This window comes from Mauremys reevesii, linkage group 10 (genome assembly GCF_016161935.1).
Source record: "Mauremys reevesii isolate NIE-2019 linkage group 10, ASM1616193v1, whole genome shotgun sequence".
NCBI classification, from domain to species: Eukaryota; Metazoa; Chordata; order Testudines; family Geoemydidae; genus Mauremys; species Mauremys reevesii.
Window position 1 is genome coordinate 58,931,904 of NC_052632.1, and position 14,843 is coordinate 58,946,746.

Sequence of the window (14,843 nt, forward strand, 5' to 3'; positions counted from 1 at the left end):
TGAAATTGGAAGAACTCATTAAAACTTCCTTCATAGCTCAGCCATGTGCCCGGAGCCAAAGATCTCTGTGCCACTGACAACATCCTACACCCAGGCTCTGTAGCACTAGCAGCATCCGCTTAGGTTCATCACTAGCTTGTGGTGCAAGCCCCCGAAATCTGTCAAACTGAAAATGAGACAAGGCTTCTGCTATGCCATTATCCACCCCGGGCAAGTGCTTTGAAGAAAAACAGATGTTAAGGCTTAAACTTTGTAGTACAAATGCCCTCACTACCTTCGTGACCCTGTGTGATCTGGAAGTTTGGCGATTGATAACAAGTACCACTGCCTTGTTGTTGCACCAGAAGCACACCTTTCCAACTCAGGTTCCTAAATAAGCACTGCAACTAAAATGGGAAAAAATTCCAGGAAAGTCATGTCACGTACTACCCCATTTTGTGTCCAGATAGCAGACCATTTCATCACCTGCCTTGGTAAAACAGCTCAAAGCCTCTTGAAACATCCAAATGGATTTTCAAACCCACTCCTAATAATCATTCCTCCCTCCATAACAACACCTCATTAAATTGACTAAAAAACTGTTCTCACACCTTAAGTCTTCCTTCATCTCTCTAGTAACTGGTATGTAATGATGTGGCCTGGCTATTCCTGCTGTTGCCACTGCAAGCCAGGCACAGAATGCCTGCCCCAGGGCAACAACCCTGCAGGCAAAATTCAGGTATCCCATAGTATACTGCAGGTCTCGTAGTGAGTTTCTTGGCTCCTACAGTTCTCCTGAGCAGTCCCAATAGCTCCCAAAGCTTATACTGAGGGAGCTGCGATATGCACGCCCTTGTGACCAGCTTGATCCTTAGGTAGGTAGTGGAGTGGAAGGGCCCTCTGCCTATGGACCTCAGTGGTTGGACTCAACAGAGGGTATCTCCTTATGATGTAGTGTGCTCCCGTAGTCCAATAGTCATTTGCTTTCTATGTGCAAATGTGGTAGTTGCCCAGATGAAAGACACACAAAAAATGCAGACTTCTGGTTGCTCTATATGAAAAACTGACAGCAAATTCACTGAAAGTGGAAGAAAGTGCAGCATTAAAATAAACCTTTGCATGAATGTACTATATTTGTTTTATGTCCAATACTTGCACAGTATTTTTCAAAGAACAGTTTTACACAGAAAAGATAGGTTGAGAACTATTTTTAGAATCTGCTTTCTTATAAAAAGAAATAGAAAATCAAGGTGCCTTTATTAGGTTCTACTAGGATTTCTGGAGGAAATGTGGGATTTTATTCCATTGGGATTTTGTAAATTGCCTCCAGTACACTGAAGTTTTCCCCAAGGAATTTACTGTAAAATAATTAAATATTCTCATATATATGTTTTCTGCAATTTAAGTAGTTTTAATGCCAAAAGGAGACACTTCAAAAATCTTGAGCCCTCATTTGAGTTAATCCTAATAAAACTGTAATATCTGTCAAAGGAAATCTAGTAATAATAACTTGGATACTTAGCTTAAATTTATATGTTAGCTGAAATGCTAAACTTTAAAAATAAAATTAGATAAGTGCAATTTAGTAACATAAATGAAGCAGGCACCTTTTTTTTTTTAAGAGAAATGTAGCAATGTAACTAAATCTATATAGTTGTACAAAGTGAAAACAAGAGAGTCTTCATCTATATGAGTGCTGCTAACAGCGATAAAAAAATATTTAATCATGGACAACTTAGAAGAGGTAAGGTGTTGACTGGAAAACCTTTGATATTCTCTGATAAAAACAGAATCAAGGTAATTTAGACATTATAGATGGGAGAGCTAATAGATTATATAGGATGGGATCCAAATATCAAAATTTTGTAGAAGAAAATGAAAGGGATGATTTCATGATTATAAATATTTTAATTTAAAAAAGTAAATCTTCTGTTTTGTATTTCTAATACTAGCTAAGGTTATTAAGGCTGAAATAATTTTAATATGTAATACAATTTCCTGTGTGTATGTTGGTCATTTATTTTTTGCCTTTTGCTCACTTTGGAGAAGATTAAAAGATGAATCAATTTCATTTTTCGTTATCGTTTCTAGACAATTTTGTTTTCAGGTTCTTGCAGTAGCACAATATTTCAATAGCCAAGTTGCAAACACCAATTTGACACATCCATATTCAAGAGAGCACTTAAGTACATGTGTAAATCCAATTGACTTAAGTGCTACCCTAAATAGGGATACCTTGCTTAATTGTGGCCCTCAGTGGGAATATTTATTTGTTTAAAAACTGTTTACACTTGTTTGTTTGTTTTTAATTAATTTTAGATTTTATATTTTAGTTGGTCTTTGTTTTTATAAGCTTGTTTTTACAAAATCTAAGTTTTGGACCAAATTAGACTTTATCCCATCCCTTTAAGACTTGTGATTGGTGAATCACAAAAGGCAAGAATGGGCAATTCAGACAAATATACAAAAGTTGTGTTACTTAACTGAGTCCCATGAGCTGGGAAACTTACAATGATAATAGGTTCTTTCATGAGATTTCCAGTACTTCCTGGTTTTTGCTAAGTTGACTATACCACAAGGATTGGTTTTTTTTCTCACAGTATTCCAAGTATTTCTGCTTCCTATCATAGTTGGAACCAATAATTAGAGGTGGTTAATAGTTAAAAAAAAACAGTTTTAAAAAAGGATTTGGTCTGGTCATGACTTTAGGTTTGGAATACCTCTTAATTGTTCAGGTATCCAAATTCTACATAGGAAACCTATCTAGCATTTTCTTTTAGTGGCAATTAGTCCATAATAATTAGATTTAGCCTTTGAAAAGTCTGTCTACACAGGACACTGTCTGACACACACAAGAGTTCCTCCTCGATCTGGACATTCCCCAGGCAGTTGTGATTAGGGACTACTTCATGGGGCCCTATGTGCGAGCTGAGACCCTGGGGTCAAACTGCCTAGCTCCTGGGACTAGTGCTGACCCCTCAGACCCCTCCATAGCCGACACCCTCCCCTGCTCCATGGCTTAAGCACATTCTTCCAGAACTCCAGCCATGTGCGTGCTCTGGATTTACAGTTTAACACTTGAGGGGTGCATAATAGTGAAAGCAAACAGACACTCAGGCTTTGCACAGGATTCTTAACACATTTTACTCTTTACTTAGCAGCACAAGAGAGACACTGCACTAGACAAAATAATAAACCCACCTGTATCCATTTTCCTTGTCTCTGTTTCCTCTGGAGAGTTCTGTGTGCTTAGGCAGAGTCCTCTGGTATGCCCAGGAGCCATTTCTTCCGAATCATGGAGCCTTTCTAGGTCAGCTAGCTTTCTCTGATTTTTGCTGGTTCCTCAGTTAAACCATGAAAGCATACCCGTGTCTTCTGCCCAAACTTCCAGTCTTGCTCTGCCAATATCTGGTTTCTTTGTTCTGCTGGTGGTGATTTTCCACTCTGTGCTTCACCAGCTCTCTGCAGAGAAATTTGGTCAAACTGTTTCCTTACTCAGGTGAATTCCTTAGTATACCCATTGTTCAGTCAGAGCATGATCATTAAGGTAAGTGACTCTTCATTGATCCTGGTCTGGAAGACCCTGTCAGCCAGTGGATTCCAGTTCATATAAAGGCATTCCATGATAAAATTACTCCATCAAAACAATTTCATGACATTAACCAGAATTGCTAAGTTTAAAGACAGGTTCCCCAACTTGTCACTCACACTCTTGTCCAAAATTGGTCTTGTTGAACTCAGTGGGGTTGCATGGGTTATAAATCAATGCAGAAATTGGCCCAATGTATTTTAGTTTTTAAAGTGAATTCAGTTATTATGAAGGCACAGAATTCACAGTACTAAAAGCCTGAAGTATCTACAATATCTACAAAATTGATGTAGCACAGGCCATATGTCCTTGTACTACCCCTATACTGGGCCTTATTCCTGACATGGATTGGTCCTTTCAGGAGGTGAAAGGATAGTTTTCTTCATGTCTAATCAATATTCTGTCCCTCATATAAGATTGCCCAGGCAGATCTAGAGGTAGGAATGTAGAACTAGGCAGAGCACTGACTCAGTTTTCCCCAAATCAAAGAATAAAATAAGAACCTAGCTGAATATTTGCCCAAAACAGTATTTGGTTAACTTTTTTCCATTAACCTTTTAGAATTTCTGCCCTTTGTGTACCTCTGCACTTCTTGGATCCAGCTGATATACTTGATATACCACTGCAAGAAGTTATTCTCATATGTTTCTGACCCAGGCAATACCAAAAGTGCAGGAAACTTAATAAGTAGTAGTTATATTCTGTTCTCAGTCATACCAGTGTCAATCCGAGTGAATCTTTGGAGTCAATGGAACTACTTTGAATTTACACTGGTATGACCGAAATCAAATCTGTTCCATAATCAGTACTTATGAGATTTTCAGCTTGATTTATCTGCTGTGTTTGTTCAAGCAGCCTCTCTTTTCAGGAAAGGTGGTGTGGGTGGTTGCATTGCCTAAGTTAAAAGAAGGGCTAATTAGGCAGCCTCTGCTTTAGAAATACAGGGGAAAGAGACTGAGAGAGAGCAGCTGCAATAAAGCACAGCAGCATAACTGCTTGAGGGACCATCATGCATGGAATGCACACAGCCTGCACCAGCCTCCCAATATAAAAAATGGATATTTATATTTTGGGGGAGGGGAAATCTGTGTTTTTATTTTCTAATATAAGATTTTAAGTGTTCATTGGAGCTCTTTCTGTTTTGAAGTCAAAGGGCAAAAGGTGCCCCTGCTTCACTGTACTTCCACAGTGTTACAGCTTTATTTTTGTTTTGGGATAAAAATACAGGTTTAGTTTGAGTGTTCCAAAACCAGATACCACTCTCTCTCTCTCTCTCTCTCGTAGGCAGGGTGCTGCTGTGCCAGGCAAACCAGGAGGGATCTCCCGTGTACAGTGCCCCCAGTTCACTAGTATACACATCCACAAGTAAGCCCGTGTTACGGCTCTATTTTTGTTTTGTGGCAAAAGCCGATAAATGTGAATTAAGCCCCTAGTAGTTGTTGTTAAGGTAAATGTGATATTTATAACATGTTTAAGTAATTCTACAGGTAATTCAGCAACTGATTCATTATTTACATCATCACTATTGTAAATAGAAAATATTATATTATTCTACTGTACTGGTCAAAACCTCTGTAGTGACACTAATATTTGGAGTCCATTACTGTTGGACACACTAATATTTTTGACAAAGTAAAATATTTTCTTTTTTTAATCTGAAATAAGCAAGAAATCAAGAATCTTATACCCTTCCACCACTTGTTTGTGTCAGGATTGGCCTTAGAAACGGAGTCTACCTTTCAATTGTCTGGGGTGGGGTGAAAAGTATGTAAGCCACCGACAATAAAAGAGGCTGTGTGCAAATGGATACTGAATATACAAACAACTGTCCCAATAAAAATAGTTATGCATTGTTCTGTCCTCCATTTTTCTGCACATGCATCTGTAATGGAAATGTCTAGAAATCCTCTAAAATCCTATACAGAAGTGGAAATAATTCTGACAATACTGTGTCTCGTGATGATGAAGATGATGATATCAGTTCTGAATATGAACTGGGTGAAAAAAGGACCTAATGAGAGCAGTAGTAGTAATATTGATTATTTACATTGGTGCTACTACCAAAATGTTCAAGGAAAATAAAACCACCACCACCATCTAGTGAAATGAACCTTAAAATATCAAATGTATGATTACAAAGTCAACAGAAACTCCTGCTTGTTCTGGTAGACCAGATTCCTCTTTATCTGACTTGCCACAACATGGTGAGCAGTAGCATCTTCTGTATATTCCTCACTAGTGAGGTCTCCCTATAGAAGATGCTTAACCTTAACTGTTTGGGGTCATTTTTGTCAGATGGTGTTCACTGCAAAAATGCAAGTGGAGGAGTGACTATTCTGGACACCAATGCTGCAATGAGGCATCTTTACTATAATAAATCAAATGAAATATTTAGCATTGCTTCTTTAAATTATATATTTATTTCCAATGCTGATTGGCAGAATATCAAAGTTTTCTCTCGGAAAAAGGTGGTAGGTTGCTGCATCATCACAATTGTGCTGCTGTTTTGTCACTGGCAGTGAACAACACTATCACTATTGCTGCTGCTGCTACTACTACTACAGAAATGTGTACAGTACCCCCTAAGCAAGTCCTTACCAATGAATGATAAAGTAATTTAATGTATATGAAGTATTGCAAAATAGGGACAAATAGTCCAAAAATCATCTAACCACACTACATTTATACTGGAAAATATCTAATGTTATTTTTCCCAAGCAGAATTTTTTCCAACAATGTTATGCCTTGTGTTATGTTAGAGATGTGAAAGACCAACGATGTCAACTACTCTGTTTCCCTGGTATTAGAAGATTATTCCCTTCAGTAGATTGCTAGTGTTTTATCCCATTTTGTTTTAAATGTCCCGAGCAATTGGGCCACATTCATCAGGGAACTATCCACTGCCTAATTCATCTCACTGTTAGACGTTTTCCTGCAATTCACTCTTGATATTCCCTTTCTTAATTTTACCCCCAAGACTCCAACATATTCCACCCTAAATAAATGCTCTCTGTGCTTGGTATTTATATCTTTCAGATATTTGCAGTGTTACTAAATCCTAAATTCGTTATTGCTTGGCCAAACTAAGCTCCGTTTTTAGCTCTCAAAAATAAATATCTGCAAATAAACTCATTCAGGAGAGATGTGTCTTGGAAAGATGGTATACTAACAAACTCCCCCTTGCTTATCTAACTGAATTGAAAACAAGATACCAGGCCTTTCCCACTTTCCTCCCACTGGCCAGTCTTCAACATAAACCTTCAGAACAGAGATTGCAACTAATCATTTCTGTACAAATCACTATTATTTTTCTGAATCTCCATGCCTGCATGTCACCATATTTGCTTCCCTGTTAGTAGTATTGACAGAACATAGTTTTCCTTACAGGATTATAATTGCAGTGCTGTTAAAATTATATTATTTTAATTACTATTGTTGTTGCAGTACTTGAAATTTGTTGCTTATTTCTGGTAAGCTTTTCTAATAAGGAGAAATAACACACCTTCATTTGTATTGGGTCCTATATTAAAAAAATAAAATATGTAAGATGTAATTTTTTTTATCTCCAGTACATTACTTTAATGTGTATTTATTTTGGTCAGCAACTCCTTCTAATCTGGTCCAAATCTGTAAAATACTTTCCTGAAAAGAGAATAGACACATCAGTGTTAACCTTAAAGAGGCTAACAATTATATTACTGTCATTCCATGTAGAAAGCAGCATTACAATCCTCATCTTTCAATAATCTTTAAGACTTGTGATTTGATCACCCTGTGCTGCTATTTGTTACTATTCTTATAAATGGGTAATATTTCAGGATAAATTACAATGATTTTATCCCCCTTAAAATAGTGGAAGTTGAAAATTTGTTATATAAATTTATATAAATTTAAAAAAAAAAATTTGTTTGTATTAAACACTGAAGGGGGACAATCATCTGAGATATTCAAAGATGCCAGGGAGAATTAGACATGGTTAATTTTAGTGGAAGTTGGGAATCCATATCCTTTGGGCACTTTGGAAAATCTCAGGTTCCATCTCTAGAAATGTTGTTGTCTTTAAATTTGCCTTTTAAAATGTAAACCTACTTATTTACCTTTGCATTTAGCTATCACAAAAGACTGAAAAGAAAAATGGTGGTGAAATGCCTTTCTCTGAATTTGGTTACATTTATTCTCCGTTTGGTCACTTTGTGAGCTAGCTTGTAGCAAGAGGCAGTGCTTCTTAGGCTGTCTCTGGAGCAGTCCCACAGGGAAGAGTGAGACTTTTGAGTCACATTCTGCCTCCTAGTGTGCCCAATGCTCCCAGGAAGCGTGCGTACCCTTCCAATGGTGTAACTACACTGATGGGTGTAAAGGGGGAAAGAATTCAGGCTCTGCCTCCCCCAACCATTCCTGCCCACTTGTGCAACGTACTTCAAATCAGTCTGCAGAACCCACTTCTCCTGCACACAGGAAGTGATGTATAGCACAACTGCAGAAAGGAATAAAAGGGGGGTGCCTTATAGCTCCTTTACTCCTATAGGTTTGAGTACAGGATGGGCCTAAAGCTAGATCTTTTTTAGAGCATATAATCATGAAGTGAATAATTTGTAATAGAAATAACATACATCCATATCCTAATTTGATCATGTATGCAAACAAAATGGAATCTGGCCCTATCTCCTCTGCTGGGGATTCCCCCAGCATAGGAGAATCCCTGTCAGGAGTACAGTTGTCATAGTTGGCTTCTACACTACCCTCCAATACCAACCCAGCACAGGACGTGAGTAAGGGGCAAGAGGAGAAGTAGCCTGAGTGCAGCCATGGAGGATTCCTTGCCGTGATTAGAGCAGTCAAAAGATTGCTGCAGCCTAGACTGAGACCAAGCAGAGAATCAGGGAACCATACTGAGCTTCTCTGTGGTGCACAGCCTCGCGGCAGCACTGACAGGAACTTGGTGCGGCAGAGAATTTGGCCCTTTGTGACTAATACATTTGAGTCCCTCTTCCTCTCACTCCTCCCCACTTCAGAAAATTAGTGTTTCCAGAAGAGACTTTCATCTCCTTAAAAAGCTTCTACATAATGGAAAATGAGATGCAGAAGCTGGAGTCCCTCTTTAATCGCCAAATACTAGAGCTGCTCAACAAGCGGAACTGCCTCAAGTTTGGGCCCTAGGAGAGTATCTGATCTTTTGATAACACTGTAGAAAAAAGTGCCTAAGGTAGCCTATAATTGACAGCTGTGTTATTTGTTCCTCATAGACTCTACTATTAGAACTGGGCAAGTACTGTAAAAAAAATACAAATATTCATTTGAATTATAAATGAATTCACTTTGTATTCATGTCTCTCTTCCCCACTATTTCTAATGAGGAAGCTGCTCCATTAGCCCTATTGCTAAAACAGATTTATATTATGTTTAAAATGTGAAAAAATATATTGGATATTTTTTGCCCTTGTGTAACCCCCAAGTTAGTGGAGGATGATTCTAAAAAGTTCAAAATTGTCCTAAAGCAGGATAAGATCTAGCCAAGTACACTTATATATGCACATGCACAGACACACACTCTAAAAGTGAAGGCTCCAATTTTATCCTATATACTTTTATATTTAAAATGTCAAAGTAATAAGTTAAAAAAAGAAATTGCCACCATATTTACTTTGTTAAAATGCATGTAGTTTCATTGAGTTAAAGCATAATCATCATGATCTACAACATCAGCATTAAGAGCTCAACAGCTGTCGCCAAATAAAAGGGACAACAACAATCCCAATCCATAGTTACAAATTCCAGAAGCTACCTTTAACTGCATGCAGATATGGCTGGTATATCATCCTGTGCAACTACCTATCTATCACAGGGAATGAAGATACTAAGCCCCATTGTTTCTGGAGCAAGTCCAGCATCCCCTTCACTGGAGTTGGTGAACTTTCCACCATATCTATGACCCTTCCACAAGTGAATGAAAGAAATCTCTGGTATTATTGATGACTTTCCAGATATTTTTTTGTGTGTGTTCTTTGCATAGATCATAGAAATGAGGTAGTCAGTACACAAGATACGGAAGTGTTAAAATGTTTGTTTAAGAAAAGGAACTGCATATTGCAAGTGCTCAGTCTTTAGTACAGGTTTCACTGTGTAGTGAATGCAATAGAATAAGTTGCACATTGAAGCCAAAACACAGGGGAGAGGGTGGGAAAACAGTCAGTCTACAGAAAGGAGCAGCAGCTACCAACAGGAAACATTTGTACTCTAGGGAGCAGCCAACTGACATAACCCCTGCATTTGCTAAAATTGGCCTGTTAGCTGGGTTGCTGTAGCAAAGATCCCATCCGATAACAGGAGGTGGGATTTTTGAAAGAGCTCAGAGTTGGCCAAACTCTACTCCCATGGAAGACAATTGGAGATAAATCATTGACTTCAAAGGAAGCAAAGTTGGACCAAAGCTGAGTGCTTTTGAAAATCCAACCCAAAAGCTATAAAGCATTAAGCTTTGTGTTAGTTTCATGTGCATACATAGGAATATCTGGCCAAATTGTGCCCTTTGATGTGCATGTGCAGTTCTTGTATTTTCAGCAGGAGCTCTGTACATGCACCAGAGGAGAGTTAGGACTGAAGAGATGGTATATACCACATACCTGGATCTGTAGCCACTGAATACCAGACATCCTCTATATTTATCATATGAATGGTAAATACTATATGCTCTTATCTAGAGTGTGTATCTAGGAATACCAGGAGCTCCCTTCCACTTGTTTTGCACTCCCATAAAATAGTTTTGCCATTGACTTCAATGAGAGCAGAACTGGGGACACTATCCCTGTTATATAACATATAATGAATATTGGAATTTTTTCATCATCTATAAACAAGCTTAAGGGCTCCAAAACGCACGTGCCAATTTTCATTTTTGATTAAAAAAATCTTTAACGAAGTGACAGACTTAAAAGAAGCAAAATGTTATCAGAATGCAAAAATAATCTATTCATTTATTCTATTTCATCATACTCAAGGGCATTTGAAGTTGGCAGCATATTTTTTAATTGATACATTGATTGCAGTTTTGTGTGGAGTAGTGTAGTGGAATTCAGCAAAAATGATTTAGGTGGTACAAATGCTTATAAATCAGACCCACATTGTTCTTGTTCTTTACGTAATTGTCTGATAAAACTTCCATCAGTTTCTGTAATTAAACTAATGGTCTAAATGAATTTCCAGATCACTAGTTATTCATTCCAATATAGAAAATGTCATTACATTGAGTTCAATTAATAGAAAGAAAGTTTACAGCCCATTGTGTCACTAAAATGGGATTCTTCTATTTTAGCTATTTTAATTATGAAAATTCTTTTTTTCCTCAGTTTATTTTCCCCATTTGTGGACTACTTCATTGTTCATTCTTTGTTCAGAATAAAATAAACAGTGTTTAACATTTAATATTAAAACCTTAGTGCCCAAAACTCTTTAAGTCCCTGTCCTTAATATAAATATAGATGGTGTTTTTTTCAAATTTGTACCTTGTTAGCTTTTTTTAAAAAAAGCAAAATTCAATCAATGCTAAACCTACAATCCCATGATATGCCCCAAAACATCTTATTTGTCTTGATCCTTCTTTCACAGAAATACATATGACAGATAAGCAGTCACCAGAGGATACTTTTGTTTTGTGTCAGACAGATATTAAAACAATAAACTATGTTGCCCTGGGATTTTAGCTTACGAGAAACCAGAAAACAACAAGGCAAAGATGAGATGTTTTTGAAAGGTGGGAAGGCGGTTGTTTCAAGAAATTCCCCGGAAACCTTTGGTCCTATGATATTGTTGACAGGAGATATTTTTAATGCTTAGTTTTCTTAAGTGGATCTTGAAAATGCCTTCCACTACTTTAAAATCTGTCTTGGTGCATTATTCTAAGTTATTCATCAGATTTCAGTAGAGGGAGAAAATCCTAAATTAAAGTCTAAAAAATAAATCAGGTTATAAAAAGCTTCAGTACTGGTGATTTTGTTTTGGTTTTGCATTACTCTATTAAAGTGATGTACCATGTCTTTTTTATGTTTTATAGAAACATTTTTATTACAATATGTATATCTATCTATCTATCTATCTATTTTTTCTTCACAGAGGCTTTATTGTGAATAGTAAGTGGAGGATCATTAAAACTGGAAACCGCAGGATCGCTGTTGATGCACATGGAACAAATGTGGGGAATTCCCATTAGTATTAAGGGGAGCTACATGCATAAATCCCATGTGCATGAATGAGAGATTAGCCCCTTTAACTGTAAAGTAAAACTGAACATTAAATGAAACCCAGATATATCCCAAATCACCAGGCCGTGTCGTTCACTCAGCACAGAAATAAAATTTAACTAACTTTAAAATAATATTGATTTTGTGAAATCTTCTTGATATTTCCTGCATCTCTGAAGATACCCCAGAATGATGCATTCTGTGGCATCTCTGTTACCGTGGGTTGCAGTAGGACCACTGGTATTTATAATGTCTACTTCTGGCATATCTTCCACGACTCAGGAAATACCAAGAAGATTTCACAGGGTTGGGGAAGTCAGAAGAAATTTTTAAGAAGGTAATTTTAAATGTATTTCATGTATGTATGGAATCTATGGAGTATGTATGTATGGAATGTATGGAGGCATTCCACGCAGAAATTTGGCCTTAACTCAGTTTTCATGTTTTCTTTGCCATTCACATGTAATTACATAATAGTGTACATTGTGATGATGGTGGCATTCCTCTGAGACTTCAAGATTGTTTGGCTTTTGTGCTATTGAAGATGATGATCTGTGTATTTGTACTGTTTCTGTTTAAGACATAATTGGCCAAATTCAGCCCAAACTGACTTCATTGGAATGACACCATGACTGAATTTGTCCCACTCTATCTAACATGGTTTTCAGTTGGGAAGAGACTATTCAGTAAGTAGTTGTGGACTGGTGTGTAGATCAAAAAGGATTTAAAGTGGAGCATTACGTAATTATGTGTCTACTTTTACTGCCTAAAAGCTAAATTAAAACTGTTTCGTGTTCTGATAAAGTAATAGATTATAGCAAGTCACTTAATCTAATTTAATAGATACGGTAGTACAGCACTGTATTTTCAACTGTGTTTTTGTTTGCCTTGTATTGCTCATTCAAACAACAAAAAGAACCTTTGCACATAACTTCTGCAGACCTGCCAAGTTAAACACTATAGGATTGAGATTCATTCTCCCTTGCTAAATGAAATGTTACAAAAATCCTGCCCATAGGGAATTGTCAATACATTTTAGTAGGCAGATCACAAACATCACTTCCACAGTGCCAAAACCTCATTACTGCACATTTAGGAACTAAGGAATCTTTGATGTGTCTCTTGAATTAATTCATTGCATTTATTTATGGCTTGAAAAAATCATCTGGTGGTAACCAGGAATAATGTGAAAAGAACTTAATTCATTGCATGGGTCATACAGTAAAATGTTTCATACTGAGTAAATATGAAAATAAAAATGAAAATGTTTGAACATTGAAAATGTTTGAATAATTCCCTTGTATGATCTGATTCTGTAAATCAAACACTTTAATCAATTTCAAGTTTCCCAAATTGTTATATATTTTCCTACGTTTTATATTACATTCACCTGTCACACTTTAACATTTGCAGACAGAAATGTTGGAATTAATCTCTTTTTCAGAATAAGGGTGTCTTCGATATAAAAGTGGTTTTGAATGTGGTTTGGCCAATGCCTCAGACCCAGGGGCAGATCCTGAGCTAAGTTACACTATGGTGAATCCAAAGTAACACCACGGATTTCCAGATACACCTCTACTCCGGTATAACACGACACGATATAACATGTGTTTGCATACAACATGGTAAAGCTCTGACACGCTGCTCTGAGCAGCGTGTTAAGGGAGCCGGGCCGGGGCCGAAGGGTTGGATAAGGGGCAGAGGATCTCGGGGGCAGTCAGGGGCTCCCCCACCCAGAGTCTAGGAGTCCGGAGCTGGGGGGTCAATTTTGGGGGCACCGCAGTCCCAGAGTGGCCTGGTGGATTATCAGGGGGCCGGGAGCAGCCTGCTCCAATTACATAAGAACATAAGAAAGGCCGTACTGGATCAGACCAAAGGTCCATCTAGCCCAGTATCTGCCTACCGACAGTGGCCAATGCCAGGTGCCCCTGAGGGAGTGAACCTAACAGGCAATGATCAAGTGATCTCTCTCCTGGCATCCATCTCCATCCTCTGACGAACAGAGGCTAGGGACACCATTCTTACCCATCCTGGCTAATAGCCATTTATGGACTTAGCCACCATGAATTTATCCAGTCCCCTTTTAAACATTGTTATAGTCCTAGCCTTCACAACCTCCTCAGGTAAGGAGTTCCACAAGTTGACTGTGCGCTGCGTGAAGAAGAACTTCCTTTTGTTTGTTTTAAACCTGCTGTCTATTAATTTCATTTGGTGACCCCTAGTTCTTGTATTATGGGAATAAGTAAATAACTTTTCCTTATCCACTTTCTCAACATCACTCATGATTTTATATACCTCTATCATGACCCCCCTTAGTCTTCTCTTTTCCAAACTGAAGAGTCCTAGCCTCTTTAATCTTTCCTCATATGGGACCCTCTCTAAACCCCTAATCATTTAGTTGCTCTTTTCTGAACCTTTTCTAGTGCTAGAATATCTTTTTTGAGGTGAGGAGACCACATCTGTACACAGTATTCGAGATGAGGGCGTATCATATAAGGGCAATAATATATTCTCAGTCTTATTCTCTATCCCCTTTTTAATTATTCCTAACATCCTGTTTGCTTTTTTGACCGCCTCTGCACACTGCATGGACATCTTCAGAGAACTATCCACGATAACTCCAAGATCTTTTTCCTGACTCGTTGTAGCTAAATTAGCCCCCATCATGTTGTATGTATAGTTGGGGTTATTTTTTCCAATGTGTATTACTTTACATTTATCCACATTAAATTTCATTTGCCATTTTGTTGCCCAATCACTTAGTTTTGAGAGATCTTTTTGAAGTTCTTCACAATCTGCTTTGGTCTTAACTATCTTGAGTAGTTTAGTATCATCTGCAAACTTTGCCACCTCACTGTTTACCCCTTTCTCCAGATCATTTATGAATAAATTGAATAGGATTGGTCCTAGGACTGACCCTTGGGGAACACCACTAGTTACCCCTCTCCATTCTGAGAATTTACCATTAATTCCTACCCTTTGTTCCCTGTCCTTTAACCAGTTCTCAATCCATGAAAGGACCTTTCCTTTTATCCCATGAC

The 14,843-nt window shown here is 37.7% G+C and overlaps 1 protein-coding gene across 48 annotated transcripts in view; it reads left to right on the top strand.

Annotated features, from left to right (window-relative positions):
* Window positions 1-14,843, top strand: part of RBFOX1 (RNA binding fox-1 homolog 1) — a 2,636,561-nt gene that overhangs the window by 2,531,048 nt on the left and 90,670 nt on the right. For 47 of the 48 annotated variants that reach the window (XM_039490574.1, XM_039490577.1, XM_039490576.1 and 44 more), the window contains one exon: window positions 4,853-4,933. The exons of the other annotated variant lie outside the window; for it this stretch is intronic. In XM_039490574.1, the coding sequence (XP_039346508.1) occupies window positions 4,853-4,933 (81 nt within the window). The remainder of the gene's footprint in view (window positions 1-4,852; window positions 4,934-14,843) is intronic. 48 annotated transcript variants of the gene reach the window in all.